The sequence below is a fragment of the Amblyomma americanum genome, chromosome 1 (genome assembly GCF_052857255.1).
Source record: "Amblyomma americanum isolate KBUSLIRL-KWMA chromosome 1, ASM5285725v1, whole genome shotgun sequence".
Lineage (NCBI taxonomy): Eukaryota > Metazoa > Arthropoda > Arachnida > Ixodida > Ixodidae > Amblyomma > Amblyomma americanum.
The window spans coordinates 499,217,135-499,231,343 of NC_135497.1; the positions used below are offsets into that span (position 1 = coordinate 499,217,135).

At 43.5% G+C, this 14,209-nt stretch overlaps 1 protein-coding gene and 1 long non-coding RNA gene across 2 annotated transcripts in view; both read left to right on the plus strand.

The window, feature by feature from the left end:
* The first annotated feature begins 342 nt into the window (after positions 1-342).
* The window catches only part of LOC144116120 (uncharacterized), a 43,825-nt gene continuing 29,958 nt past the window's right edge, over positions 343-14,209 (plus strand). Inside the window, exon 1 of the long non-coding RNA XR_013311745.1 lies at positions 343-438. This is a non-coding gene — a long non-coding RNA (uncharacterized LOC144116120). The remainder of the gene's footprint in view (positions 439-14,209) is intronic.
* On the plus strand, positions 1,128-2,668 carry LOC144123568 (uncharacterized). Its single transcript, XM_077656602.1, is given in 3 exon segments — positions 1,128-1,304; positions 1,307-1,489; positions 2,367-2,668. Coding segments are annotated over 3 exon segments (567 nt in total). The 5' UTR covers positions 1,128-1,222.

A 14,209-nucleotide genomic window follows, 5' to 3' on the forward strand; every position in this document is an offset into this window, starting at 1 on the left:
ACACGCTTTTGTCCATACCGGTTTTCCAAACACGAGCACACGCCAAAAAGACGTTATGCTATGCAGCATTTTAATTATTTGAAAAGGGCGCCACATACTATTCGATGGGAGATGCGGCGCACATGAAAAAAGTAGTATGGTTTCGGTTTTGGTTTTCGCGAAAGTAATAATGTTTTTAAAGCGCGAGTGGAGAATTTATGCTTTAAACCAAAGGCCCTTTGTGTTCTTGGATGCTAGAGCAAGCTACATTTGGCAACAGTGCAACCAATATAGACATGACCGTGAAATTGGTTTGTTTCATTTTTTACCCATTTGCCCGGAGGCGGTGGAAAATCATCCGGGCAGCAAACGACCGTGTGCGCCGGTGTGTCGGCGTCGGCGGAGTTTTCTCTCGTGGATTACGTTTTGATTGAAATTCAACTTAATCGTCCACTTACGGTAAGTCTACGCGATTATTTTTATTCATTTGGTCTCCTTAGCCAGTCTAAACAGTGCTGTGTGTGCAGAGCAGATTATGTGCGCAGCGACAAACTTCCTATCCACGTTTGTAAGCGGCGTTTGTAAGCACGTTTGTGCGAAGCGTCTAGACAGAGCCCGGAACCGGCCTTTTTCTTTGTGTTTACTTCAGTCCGTCCCCAGCAGTCCTTAGATCTGGTTCCTCCCTAGAATTCTCTGTCCCTAGCAACATTTGTTTGTTTTTGTTTCTCATTTAAATAAAAATTTTGGATACGATTGCAGTACAAAGCTTATGAATTTTATAAACACATTTTTTTATGTTCTGTTTCTCTGTGAATTGAACTTGTTGATACATTGTTATTAGTTGTGTCAAATCACGTGACTACTTTCATTTCGCAGGCACAGATTTGAATCTGTCGGACCGCAGAGACACGCCGACTGCCGTTACGCGGTCGGGTTACTTACCTCGCCTAGGTTAGGACAATGGGCTAGGACATCGCCGTTAATTGCGCTTGAGGTGCACCGGGATTCTTTGATAGTTGTTACGCCAATTTCGTTTCGGTCACATTCTCTCGTTCTATACTCGCCAGTTTGCGCAGTTGCGCGTACTTTGTTTTGTTTTCAGTGCTCTTGTCCACTCGCGAGTTCGCGCAGTAGCGCGCCTTTTGTTTTACGTTTTGTTGTCAGTGCAGTTGCGCGTCCTTTGTTTAAAGTTTTCTTTTCAGTGCTGTGAGCATTGTGCCTGCCGCCTCGTGGCCTCATTGGAATGGAAGGACCAAATTCACCACCTGCTGAGTCACCAGCGCGAGATAAGTATCTGTGCCCTGTGTGCAAAGCTGAATTTGCTTTTCTGAAAGTAGGCATGTGTGAAATAAGCACCTCGAAGCTGCGAGCTCATCAGCTCGTGAGAAAACTTTCGCATGTGACCTCTGTTGTAATGCTTTTCTCCACCGTCGTGAACTGTTGCAGCACCACGAGCAGGAGCATGGCTTTATGGCGAGACGCAGCACGGTTCAGTTCTCTTCCATTGCAGGTGAGAAAGAATCACATGTTCTTAGTTTTTGTTTGTGTATGCACGCATGAAGGAATATGTTAGCTTATGTACAGGGAAGGAGGTTTGTCTGAAGCCCTCGTGCTGTGTCCCTTATCCTCCATCCTCTAGATGCTGTTGTCACCAGTATATCATGCATCAACTAGCCCCACTGTTCACCTTATATCAGAAGTGGTCTTTCTGGTGCATGAAATGAAAGACAAGTGAAATTGAAATAAATGCATGCAGTGTAAACATTGAAGACTGGGCATGGTAATCTTCAAGATTTTTACATAGCGGTAGGTGGTATACCGTAATAATGTGCCGATTCAGGATTAGTGTTGATCTTTCGTAGGCTATTTACAGGTTGCTGGATTTGTAAAATGCATGACGCCTGCTTTAAAAAGTGCACTGAACCGTTTTTAAAGCTTAGGCTGGCGACAGTAGTGAAGTGTAAGTGTTGGTAGTGTTTTGGGTTTTACGTTCATGGAGGTTTACCATCTCAAAGTGACTCGGACTATGAGGGACACTCTGGGGTCCTTTGATGTGCACCGACGTCGGACACAGTAGACTGGCCTCTAGAATTTCGCCAACGAAATGCGACCGCCGCGGCTGGGATTGAACCCGCGTCCTTCGGGTCAGCAGCCAAGCGCCATAACTATCGAGCCATCGTGGCGATTTGCTGTCTTCAAAGTAGTCTGAGCAGTCATTTAGTAGCTGTGTCGTGTAGAGAGTGATTAACTTCCGCTTTTTGGTCAAAGCCTACAGCTGGCTGCCTTAAGGCTTGAAGAATGTCATGTAAATGGTTGTGAACATAGCAGATCAAATGCACTCATGGTGTGGTCTCTGCATAAATATATAATTTTTTTTCTTTTTGCAGAATTTCAAGCCTGGAAGGAAACCACTGAAATGGAGGAGCAAGCGCACTTCATCGCAAAGAGAGGGGTGACACGTTTGTCCCCTAGAGCGACAAAGAGGTACCTAGAGTGCCACCGTACCGGAGTAGCTGTGCAGTCTGGACAAGGTAAACGGCAGCCAAAGGCAGTGGGCAGTGTGAAATGCAACAAACATTGTTTTGCTGGTATGGTTGTCACTCAGGATGGTGAAAAGGTAACCGTTGAGTACCAGGCCGAGCACTATGGCCATGAGAAGAGTGACACACCTGCGCTTGTCCGCCACTGACGTGGCTGCCATAGCACAAAAGCTCGGTATAGGAGTCCCCATTAGAAGGATTCTTGCAGATGCACACTCATTTGCTGGAGTTGCATTGGACAGGCTCCATACTTTGACTACGAAAGATATATATAACATAAAGTACAAGTACCAAATTGGAAATGAGGAGCAAAGAGATCCCGATGACTTTGTCAGTATGCAGATGTGGATCCATGATGTAAAGGAAAGCACAGATTCAGCGCTGTTGTATGCTGATAACGAGTTGCTCTCACGAAAAGACATCAAGGAGTTTAACATGGCCCTTATGACTTTCACTCAAAGGGAAATGCTTCTGCACTATGGCACCAAGGCTGTATGTGTTGACACGATGCATGGTACGAATTCTTATGGGCTTCTGCTCATGACAGTGCTCGTAATTGCGGCTGACTGGTCAGGCATACCTTGTGCTTATCTCCTCTCTCAAAGCACATCGGAGGAAACTATGGTTCGGTTTTTTCAGGCAATAAAAGATAGTATTGGTCAGGCACTTTGCTGTGAGGCCTTCATGTCTGACGATGCAGCAGGATATTGCAGTGCTTGGCAAAAGGTAATGGGGATCCCTCAGAGACGCTCTGCACCTGGCACGTAAAACGCAGTTGGACCTCCAAACTTAGCAAAGTTAGTGGCGATGAAAATAAAAAACTGGTCAGACACTCTGCACACTTTGATGGCTTGCCCAAGCATACCAGAATTTCAGGCTCTTCAAAAATTTCTGGCAGCTAAGTCTGTGGGGGAGTGCAAAGACTTTGTGGAGTATTTCGAAAAGTCTTATGCGAAGCGTCATGAGCAGTGGGCGCATTGCTATAGGCAAGGTACTGGCCTCACGACAAACAATCACATAAAGTCTATGCACAATGAGGCTGTTTATTTGCGAAGAAAGCAGTGCCAGCGCCTGGACAAATTGCTGCATACTTTACTGGAATTTACGAATGATCGGCTCATCAAGCAGCTCATTTCACATGTGAGGCCCATGGCAAGCCACCGGACAGCAGACTGCTATAAGAAGCACTGCGCAGGTGTCGAGCTCGCTCAATCTGGCGTGAGTGAATCACCTGATGGATGGTGGCTGGTGCAGTTGCAATCTTTGCAAGAGTTTAAGCACACTGTAGTAAAGGGCAGCATACCATGCCAAGGGTGCAGCTACAGTTGCAAACAATGCAACATATGTATCCACACCTTGCAATGTGTATGCTTGGATTACAAGCAGCACTTGAGTTTGTGTAAGCATATGCATGCAGTTGCTCAATGGGAGTGTGAAAAAAACAATTCAAGCGCTCAGGGATCGACTGAAAAAGGCGCAGCTCTTCCTTCAACTTCAACAGAAAATGATACATTCGCTGTAGATGGGCCCCAGGCACTTCTCGACAGCATCCAGACTGATGCAATCCCTGAGCCGCAAGGTCGTGGTATTGAAAACATCCGTACTTTGCTTGGAGCTGCTTTACAAGACTTAGCGAACAAGGAATCAGGCGATGCAGCACAAGAAGAGTTCGTGATAAAGAAAGTCCATGAGATAAGACAGGCGCTAAAGCAATTTCCGGATAAGCAGCCATCTGCAGCAAAGCGCACTGCTGCAAACAAAAATCTGGAAAAGCAGCCAGATTGTTGGCCCAAAAGGCAGTGCACCTCTGCGAGCACACGGTTTCCAGCATTTTGTGTTCATATGTACTTTTTATTTTATGTCTATGTGTACACCGTTTCATCAAGAGAAATCCCTGCAAATGTATTGAAGTTTTGACTGCTCCGAACTAAAGATGGGAGTCGAGGCCTTCTCAGGCTCCATGCCTTTTGCCTCGTCTTCCACTTTCAACTGAAAGGAAATAAAATGGTCTGAATCTGAAATAAAAAGCCTCAGCCTTCTCAGGAATGAGGAAGTGGCTGAGGTGCATCATGTATTAAAGCAAACCATTGGTTCAAGATTTAGTTTTTCAAGCACCACTGCTTCTTTTAAAACGCTAAAAACAATGTATGTTAACAATGGCATTATCATCTAAGAGCAGTGCTGGATGAAAAGGAATGCATTCATTATAAAATTGAGTTACTTTTTTTTCAGTGTTTCCAGTTGCACACATGAAAATAAAATGCGATTGACCGTAAGATCATCTCTGCATTCGCAAATAGGTTTGCCTTGTTTTGTTAGCAGGAAGTTATGCGTAAGGTGCGTGTGACCTGTCTGGAGATGGCATAAAATCACTTCCTTAAAACGTTCCTGGTGCACACGATTTAAATTCACCTAAAACTGGCTTCACCAAGTGTAGTTTATTATTCACTTCGCCATTCCATTCCGACTGCCATTTTTCTCTTAATTCACGCTGTGCCAAGTTTATGCAATGCTTAAAAGGTATATTTACTTTTTTTATTTCCTTCCCACGAGCTTTAGCAGTGCAGTAACTGCCCTCTCGTTGCCTCTTACTCCGACATGACTGGGAACCCAGCAGAAGTTTGTTTTGTCCTCGAGCTGCGGCTGTTACTATCTTGTGCATGATGTCACCAAGAATCGGAGTGACTGCATTTCCAGAGTGAAAAGCTGTAAGTATACTGAGGAAGTCTGTGTAAATAATACTGTTGGTAAGGTTCTCGTTTTCTATTTTTTCTATGGCCACACAGACTGCGTAACATTCTGCAGTGAAGATGGATGAGCACTGTGGAAGTCGTACTGTTTTCTCCGACTTCCCTCGGACCACTGCACTTCCTACGTAAACGTCCGTTTTTGAACCATCTGTACAAAACTACTGTACTTTTCTTCCAGTGCAAGGAATTCTTGTACTATATGTTGTTGCGGAGTTTGTTTCTTATGAAACTGTGTAAGAGTGAGATCACATATTGCAGGAAAATTGTACCATGCAGGCAGTGGATCTCGTCTCCGAGCAATGTTAGGTAATGTATCTAGTACGCCGAGGTTTTGGCACATCTCTTCAATACACAGAATGAGTGGCCTGATAGCGAGCGGTTTGTTGTGAAACAGTGTTCTAGATGGGCACTTTGCGACTATTGGGCAACATAGGTGTTTGGGCAGTGAACGGATGTTTAAAATGTATGAGCATGTGAGCATGGTGCTTCTATCTGTAAACGATGGTTTGTTGATTTCTACATGAAGACTAGTTATGTTTGATGTTCTGTAAGCACCAGAGTAAAGATGCAAACCTAAATTATGTATTGGATCTAGTCGTTTCAGGTATGAAGGCCTCGCTGACCCATTAACTATACATCTGTAGTCTAAGGTGGAGCGTACCATGCAGCGATAAATTTGTAAAAGACGTCCTGTCAGCACCCAAACGTTTACGTGACAGTGCTTTGAGTATATTTAGGGATCCGGAGGCTTTCTTTTTCAGTGCGTTTATATGAGGCAGGAAATTGAGTTTTTTGTCAAAAGTTGTACCCAGAAATTAGTGCTCTTTTTTGACGTATCCGTGTTCCGTTCAGGTGTATAAAAGGGTGAGCTTGTATGCTTCGTTTAAGCGAGAAAAGGATGGCTACTGTTTTCTGTGTGGAAAACTGGAAACCGTAGTGATCTGCCCATGTCACTAGTTTATTCATTGTCAACTGTATTTGTCTCTCGCATGTTGCTACGTTTGAGGATGTGCAAGCTATTTGAAGATCATCAACGTACACTGAATACAGGATGGACTTTGGGATTATTTTACTTATGGCATTCATTTTTATGCTAAACAATGTCGTGCTTAAAATACATCCCTGAGGAACCCCATTCTCTTGAACGAAACTCCTGGACAGAGTTGATCCCAGGCGTACTTGAAATGAACGGTCGGAAAGGAAGTCAGTTTAACATCCTACCGCGGATACCTAGGTCGCCAAGGTCGCGGACGATACCAAACTTTCAGGTTGTATCATACGCTTCCTCCATACCAAAGCAAACGGCAAGACAGTGCTGTTTGTGTATAAAAGCTTCTCATTGTTTTCGAGGCGAACTAAATGGTCTGTTGTTGAGCATCCCTTTTTATAACCGCATTGATGGGCATCAAGTTCGCGGGGTTCGATTACAAATGTTAATCTTATTTTTTTTGTTATTTGACAGCTTACAGATGAAATGTAACTCTGCCATGAGGCTTTCTCAGCACTGTGACTGACGTACTGAGCTTGAGGTTCTATGTATAGGGTATCTGCGAAATTTGCCCCAAGCTCTATTTTGTTGTTTTTTGCTTCCTTGCATTCCTTTGTCCACCACACTGTGTTTTTTGCCCCAAGCTCTATTTTGTTTTTTGCTTCCTTGCATTCCTTTGTCCACCACACTGTGTTTTTGCCGCACCACTCCTGAAGACTGAAGAACAGCTAAGTGTACGGCAGTAATTATGCAATTCGGGAACATTTCGTTGATGCTGAGGTTTTCTAAAGCTATATTTTCTAAATTGGCCTGTGCTCAAATTTCCCAGTCTGCTAAATGCAGCTTCCAATGTGGCGGTTTAGTTGGGATGATTTCTGGTGCTGATGTCAAACTATTAAAGGGACACTGAGGAGAACTCTATCAATTTTTTATTCTTAGCAAAATCTGATAGTTCGGCATTTCATGGCTTCATTGCCGCTTGTCCGGGCGCGAAAGATGCATTTATTTCAAAGAAATTTGGATTCGAAGATGAAAAAGTTTTTCCCGCCGCTCTGATTCAAACTCAGGGAACTCTTATGACGACACGGCAACTCTTATGACGTCTCAGAACGGAGTGACGTGACACGTGACGTAAACGCAGACTCCGTGATTTCTGACGGCTAGCGGTTCGGTGCGCAACCTTTCTTTGCCTGCCTCAGAGATTCGCGACATCCATGAAGTAAGGAGAACTCCTCCAAGGTGGCGCCTCTTGTCCTAGGAAGTCATCACGCTTGTACTTGCGAGATTGGCCTGTGGCGGCGATACCTGTATTTTGGTTCTTGCTATTTTCTACATTACAAGAGCTTTGTTTTCAGTAAGAGTGGCGTTTTTGCGATCAGGAGCTGCTATTCTATCGATACAAGCCAACTTCAATTTCTCCTCAGTGTCCCTTTAATACAGGAAGGTGATCGCTGCCATATGGGTTGTTGATAACGTCCCATTTAAAATCGTTAAAAACAGATGGTGAACTAAAAGACAAATATAGACAGCTCATATTGCCCGAGGTTGGAGAGCAGTATGTGGCCTTTTCCGTCTTTAAAAGACATATATTGTTTCAGAGAGTAAAATCTTGGATGGTTCGCCCCCTAGAGTCGCAGCGCTCGCTTCCCCAAAAAGGGGAGTAGGCGTTAAAATCCCCAACTACCAGATATGGCTCTGGAAGTTCATCTACCAGCTCTTGTAGATCATGGGCTATTAATGCAAATTGTGGAGGAATGTATACTGAACAGATTGTTAGTGTTTTATAGGTGATGATGCTGACTGCAACTGCTTCAAGTTTTGTAATGAGCTTGATCTCGAGCAGGGACGCCGCTTTGAACGACAATCGCGACGCCTCCCAAGAGTCGATTTGCCTGCTCTCGATCGCGTCTAAAAGTTTTATAATGTTTCAGGATATGCACATGTTGTGGACCAAGATTGGTCTCCTGAAAACATAAAACTATGGGTAACTTTCACCCTAAAATATGTGTTATGTCGCTGTAATTCCGCGAAAGTCCTCTACAATTCCACTGAATTCAAAAAAGGCATGTTTGTGTTTTTGAGAGGAAATGAAAGGGGATTTACTTAGATATGGGCCTGTTATGAGTGGCCTGTCTTTTTTCGCTCAAGAGAGCTGTTCCGCCGCTGCAAAGCAGGCGGACTGGGAGTTATATCCATCACCTTGCCAGAACTGCTGGAGGACCACGCAGCTGCGGTTGTGTTAGTTTCAGGCCTCCCCTGACAGGGGAAGACCTGTGGGATGCCGACCCATGGACCGGCGCTCCCTGCTTTGGCAATGACAGGGCAGCTTTTGCTGACCCTGCTTGGGGCGTCGATGGCCCTGCCATAGGCTCTGTGAAAGCGGCCTTGGCAGGTGCCGGATTGCTGTGTGGTGCTACGCCCCTGCGCACCACATCAGCGAAGTTTTGTTTTGCTGTGAAGGAGAATGTGTTTGTAAGTGCAAAATGCCTTCTCGCTTCTTTAAATGAAATGTCTTCTTTTCTCTTTATGGTGATTATCTCTTTTTCTTTCTTCCAGGACGGACACGCCCTGGAGTATGCAGCATGGTCTCCACAGTTTGCACAGTGCGGGGCTGCGTCACGTCCGTCAGACTGGTGATCATTCGAAGCACATTTTGCGCAAGTTTTGCGACCGTGGCAACTCTGTGAGCCATGGCCGAACCTTTGACAATTGAAACATCTGCGAGGGTTGGGTATGTATGGTCTTACATTAACTTTCAAATATCTCACGTCAATTGTGTCGGGCAATGTGCTGGTGTTGAGCGTAAGGATCAAGTGTTTGGTGTCTATTTCCTTATTGTCCTTCTGGATTTTGAATCGGTGGATATCTATGACGTCTTGGTCGGTGGGCCCTTCGAGCATTTCTTTTTCGGTGATGTGAACAAAATCATTTTCGGATATTACGCCTCGGGCAGTGTTAAGTGAGCGATGAGGAGTCACGGAGACAGGGATTTCCGCTATGGACGTCAGTTTGGAGAACTTGGAGTGTTGGACATTGTCGCACAGTTCAAGCAATAAATCGCCGCTGGCCATTTTTGAGAGCTTATAGCCAGTGCCTAATGTTTCTGTCAAGCAGATTGACACAAGGAAGGGGGATATTATTCTTGCCTGCTTATCTTCTTCTTCACTGTGGATCACATGATATTTTGGAAAAGTTACTTTTCTTTTTTGAAAGAAGTCGTCTTCCTCATTCTGCCCTCTTTTGAGAAAGCGATCTTGTTTTTAAAGTGGGGGAGCCACAAAAAATTAAGTTTTTCGGTCATCATCATCATCATCATTTATTGTCCCTTAAAGGCCCCTGTCGGGGTATTACATAAGGGGGGAGCGTATACAAGGTTGATGTGGTAAAACAAAGGTCACAAAAATATAACAATGCAATATAGGAACATAAAGAGAAGCAAGGAACGCGAATAGTTAGAACGGTGCATGTAAAAAATGCCTTTAGGCCACAAGCACCACACACGTCGGCGAGAGGTTAGGTGCCAGCCACCCACCATGGAGCCCAACTAAGCGACGAGACAGGAATTTGCATCATTGTTACCAACAATGATAAATTACCTCTATCTAGTGCATGTTTTTCTTTCCTAGCAACAAACAACAGGATGCACAGGACACTGCTTGCTTTTGTTTTGTTAAACCTTTATTCAATGCCGCAAGAAATGCAGCAGCCATGGAGAACCTGCTGGCCTTTCCTCTTCCTTTGGCTCCTTCTTTGTTCCAGCTTTTGGCTCAACATGTCATTAGCATTGGTAGTGGTCATACAATGACGCTGGACACTACCTTGTCTAGGCCTCGCTTTGAAAATGTTCTGTTCGAACTTACCTTCAGGTTACGCCATGCACTAAAAATGTAGTTCTATAACAAGTACAAGGCATCCACTAATACCCGTGCAGTGCTCTTGGCGTTGTGTTGTGGCAAGTTATATTTTCCAGAAGCTGCAGTTTTGGGTAGAAATGAGGCTTAACCCGATTTCTGAGAAATCTGCTAGAACAGAGTTCCAACTGAAAACACATGGTGTTGAAAGAGTACAGAACTAAATTTGAGTTTTCTCACTTTCGAATGATGCGCAGCACACTGAAAAATGGCCATGCAGACGGACTTCGCCAACAAGCGGTGCATAATTTATAACTGCCTTTTTTTCGCTGTTCTGGTTTCAAGTGTTAAACGACCGCTGTGATGTACACAAGGCGCTCAGGTTGTGCAAGGCATGAAAAAAACTGCAGTATGGTCACTGCTTTATTAGTTTCACCTCACATCAACTGTTACGCAAGCCTTCCCAATAGTTGAACGATTATTTTTTGCATGCCTTCTGTGAACTGGACACATCATGTATGTGCGTATGTCACTGCTGCCATGCAGCGTTCACATCGAAACAGCATGAGGAAAAAATCGTAAATTATCAGCAGGCTTAAATGAATGCCATGTCCTAATATATACAGATTTATTTACATAGCATCGTTCCAAATAAAAAAAAAACATGCGCCCAAAAATTTGTTGCCTCTATGGCAGTGTTTTGCTAAGCGGTCACAAAGTCTGATACACTATTGACAAGGTTTCAATGCAGCTTATTTTATTTCATGCGATTTTTAATGCGGAATTGAAATTGGACCCAAGATGTTTTCATTTCTACCATAGTCTTGACAACTTTTGCTTATTGCCGATTTTTTTCATTCATGGTAAAAATTTAATTTATGGATCATTCTGGCTTTGTTGGTGATGGTTCTGCAACAGACTCATCCACTGCTGCAAAATTTGCATTTCAAAGTTTTCCAGCCACTCTATTCAAGCTCATAAGTCGCACACACATAAAGAACCCTGTTGAAAGTGAATGGTGGTGTAGTCTAATCTCAAGAAACTTTTCAAACCCTGCAGTTTACTTGCAGAAATCAGCTGGTGATAGGAACATGTGCATTTCATTTTTGGCCTTAAAAGCTTATGTTATGAGGTTGCTTTGAAAACTGCATATTAATGCAATAGCTTTAAAGGTGCCATTCTTGAGAAAAAGTGGCATCTCTCTGTGTCATAAAAATCCCTGGTTGGTAGAGACAGGTCATGTGACCTTGTGACATCGCAATCTAATTACTGATTGGTCGAGTGAGATCATGTGAATTTGTTATCGCAACTTGCCTACTGTGGGGGGCGAAAATTAATTGGTCATTAGAGGTCACATGATCATGTGGCGTCCTCGTAACCTGCCTACCATGCCAGGTGGCACTATGGAACTGCTTCTGCAACACCCCTGCATGTCACACAGTAACGTAACGCCATTTGGGCTTGTGAGCAAAAACCTAGGGACAAAAAGCATGGGAGGGATCTCTAATGCTATTGCATTGTACACCTAAGGGTAGAAGTGCCCCATCACCTTTCTGGAAAAGAATTTTTCAAACTTTATTGAAATATTAATTTTTCTTGCAAATCATTCAGAAATCATGTTCCCATTACACCGTTCCAAACATGAAGGCAAAGTTGGAGCATTAAAAGTGTCTCGCAAAACCAAAGTTAACTGTTTCAGTTTGACACACAGGAAAATCAATGGAAGATTTTTGTGACATTTACTCTTTCAGTTTACATCCTACCAACACTGAGCCTTGGTTTCTATGGTGCCATGTGTCATCTGAACAATAGCAAGGGAAGGATGCTAGAATTCTTGAACCACAATGGGATCAAGTTATATGTGTAAACATTGAAGGCTTGCCTCACATGGGACTATAACTGGAAATCTTCCTGTCAGCGTATGGATTTGGCAGATAGTAACCCTCTCGACTGCTTTATGCATTCATAGATGTTTCAAATCATTTTAGCTGTTTTTCTTGAAAAACCTTTTGTGCTACTTATTTTTTCTATATATTTGCCTGTGCAATGAACTAGAATAAGTAACTTTTTTATGCTGCAGTTCCGAAAAGATGCCTGCATAAAGACAAGTTTTTTTTTTTACAGTCATTCCAACATACTTGACAATTGGTAATTACACACCTCACCTTTATGTACATGAACAGTTATTTCCCTCTTAGTGAACTATTTTAAAGTTTAACTGCTGGACTTGCATGTATATTTAGCAAAATTAAAAATTCAATCTGTTTTAACACTTTCATTAGGGCCCACTTTCAGGGCCGTCACACGGAATTCGTACTTGATGAAAAAGTAGTCCGTTTTCGAGCAATAAAAAGAAGCTAAATTGCAAGCCGAAATTACAATGTCACGAATTTTGCTGCCTGTGGTTTGTTTGAGATAGTGAGACTTCAAAAAGCTGATTTTCTTGACTGTTGATTCGTCAGCAGAGCAATGCAAGTTGTGGCAGACCATGGCCCATTGTTACTAAGTGCGATTTTTTTAAGTTTTATCGTGTTGTAATATTCTATTTTTATCTGCTGTTTTTTCTGAACTGCTGTTTTTTCTGGAAAGTTGTCTCGTGGAATGCAGAGGAGAATTTGAAGTTGGCTAGTATTGATAGAATGCCAGCTCCTAATCACAAAAAGACCAGTCTCGCTGAAAAATGCCTCTTGGAACGTAGAAAAAGGCTAGAACTGAAATATAGGTATCGTTGCTACAGGCCAACTTCGCAAGTTCAGGTGAGATGACACCGCCAAAATAACACTATCTATGAAGCTGACAAATGCCCATGAAGGTTACGCATCTGATTATTGAAGCAAGCGTCATTTCCAAATGCTAGTGCACTTTCATCACACAACGAAGAGTGAAAAAGGCAGTCTGAATTTTGCAAGTTAAAGACAGCTTTTACTTGGTGGCGCCAGAGGCAGGCAGATCGTATCAGTATCCTTGGTCTGGCGATTCGATTCGTGTCTGTGTGGTTTCATTTTTGTTGTGCCATGATTTACAAGTATGGAGCAGCAGTTAACCCAAACGCTTTCTAAGTGTTCCTCGGACGAAGTTTGTCAGTACAGTAGAACCTCGTTGATACATTCCCGGTTCGTACACTCTAAATCATGTACATTATAATTGTCTTTAGAGTTAAACTATATTTTTTCCGGTTAATATGTTCCCAGAAACGCGATTTCTCGGCTATACGCTTAAAATTTTTTGACAAATTGTGGTCGTATAATACATATATTGACCAAGTGCACATGTGCAAACATACAAGTGGGCCGAATGAGAGGGCACATGACGTGTTTTTGCGGCAGTCACCCACTGTGGTGGCTTCTTTGCGGTGTCTCAATGCGACGAGGCGAAGCACCACCGCCGCCATCAAGAACAAAAAATAAAAACTGCGTGCTAGCGTTCGCAATGGCCATTTCTGCAGGGTCCTAATATGAAGAGGAGAAACGCTGAGGTTTCTTCGCGGTGCATAAGAGAAACGAGGCGAAGCTTCTATCAACTATAGCGATGAACTTGTATATGAATAGGCCGGGTCTGGGATTAAAAAGCAGCACTGCGACAATTAGCTGCCACAGTGGCTTTCCCACAGTACTGGGGAGCGAAGGGGTGAAGCATCCGAAACTTGCAAGGCAGAGAGTTTGGTTACTTTCGTCACTGCCATCGACGGACCGTACGCATTACGAATTTCCTTCCGCGTTAAAGAAAGCGCGAACGCAGACTGAATTCAGCGAGCTCTGGAATAGGATCTGTTCAGCTTTTGTGCCAAGAAATGCCAATTGGCATTTTTATAAAGTGAAATTGTCAAATGTTTTTCTCCCTCAATTCAGCAGTTACATTTCTCAAAATGAGGTGGTTTGAATAATATGTTTCTTCCCGCAAGTAAAAAAAAAACGTACAACGAGGTTTTACTGTATTCCTGTCAATCAACGGTGCAGACACATCACAGCCGCCACTTAACACACCTGCGCAGTGCTCACAAGAAGTCTCCCTTCAGATTCCACGGAGCGCATGGTTAGCGGCACTAGGGACTGCACATGCAACGACATCCATCTATCTACTGAACACGAGGGTTCCAAGGTT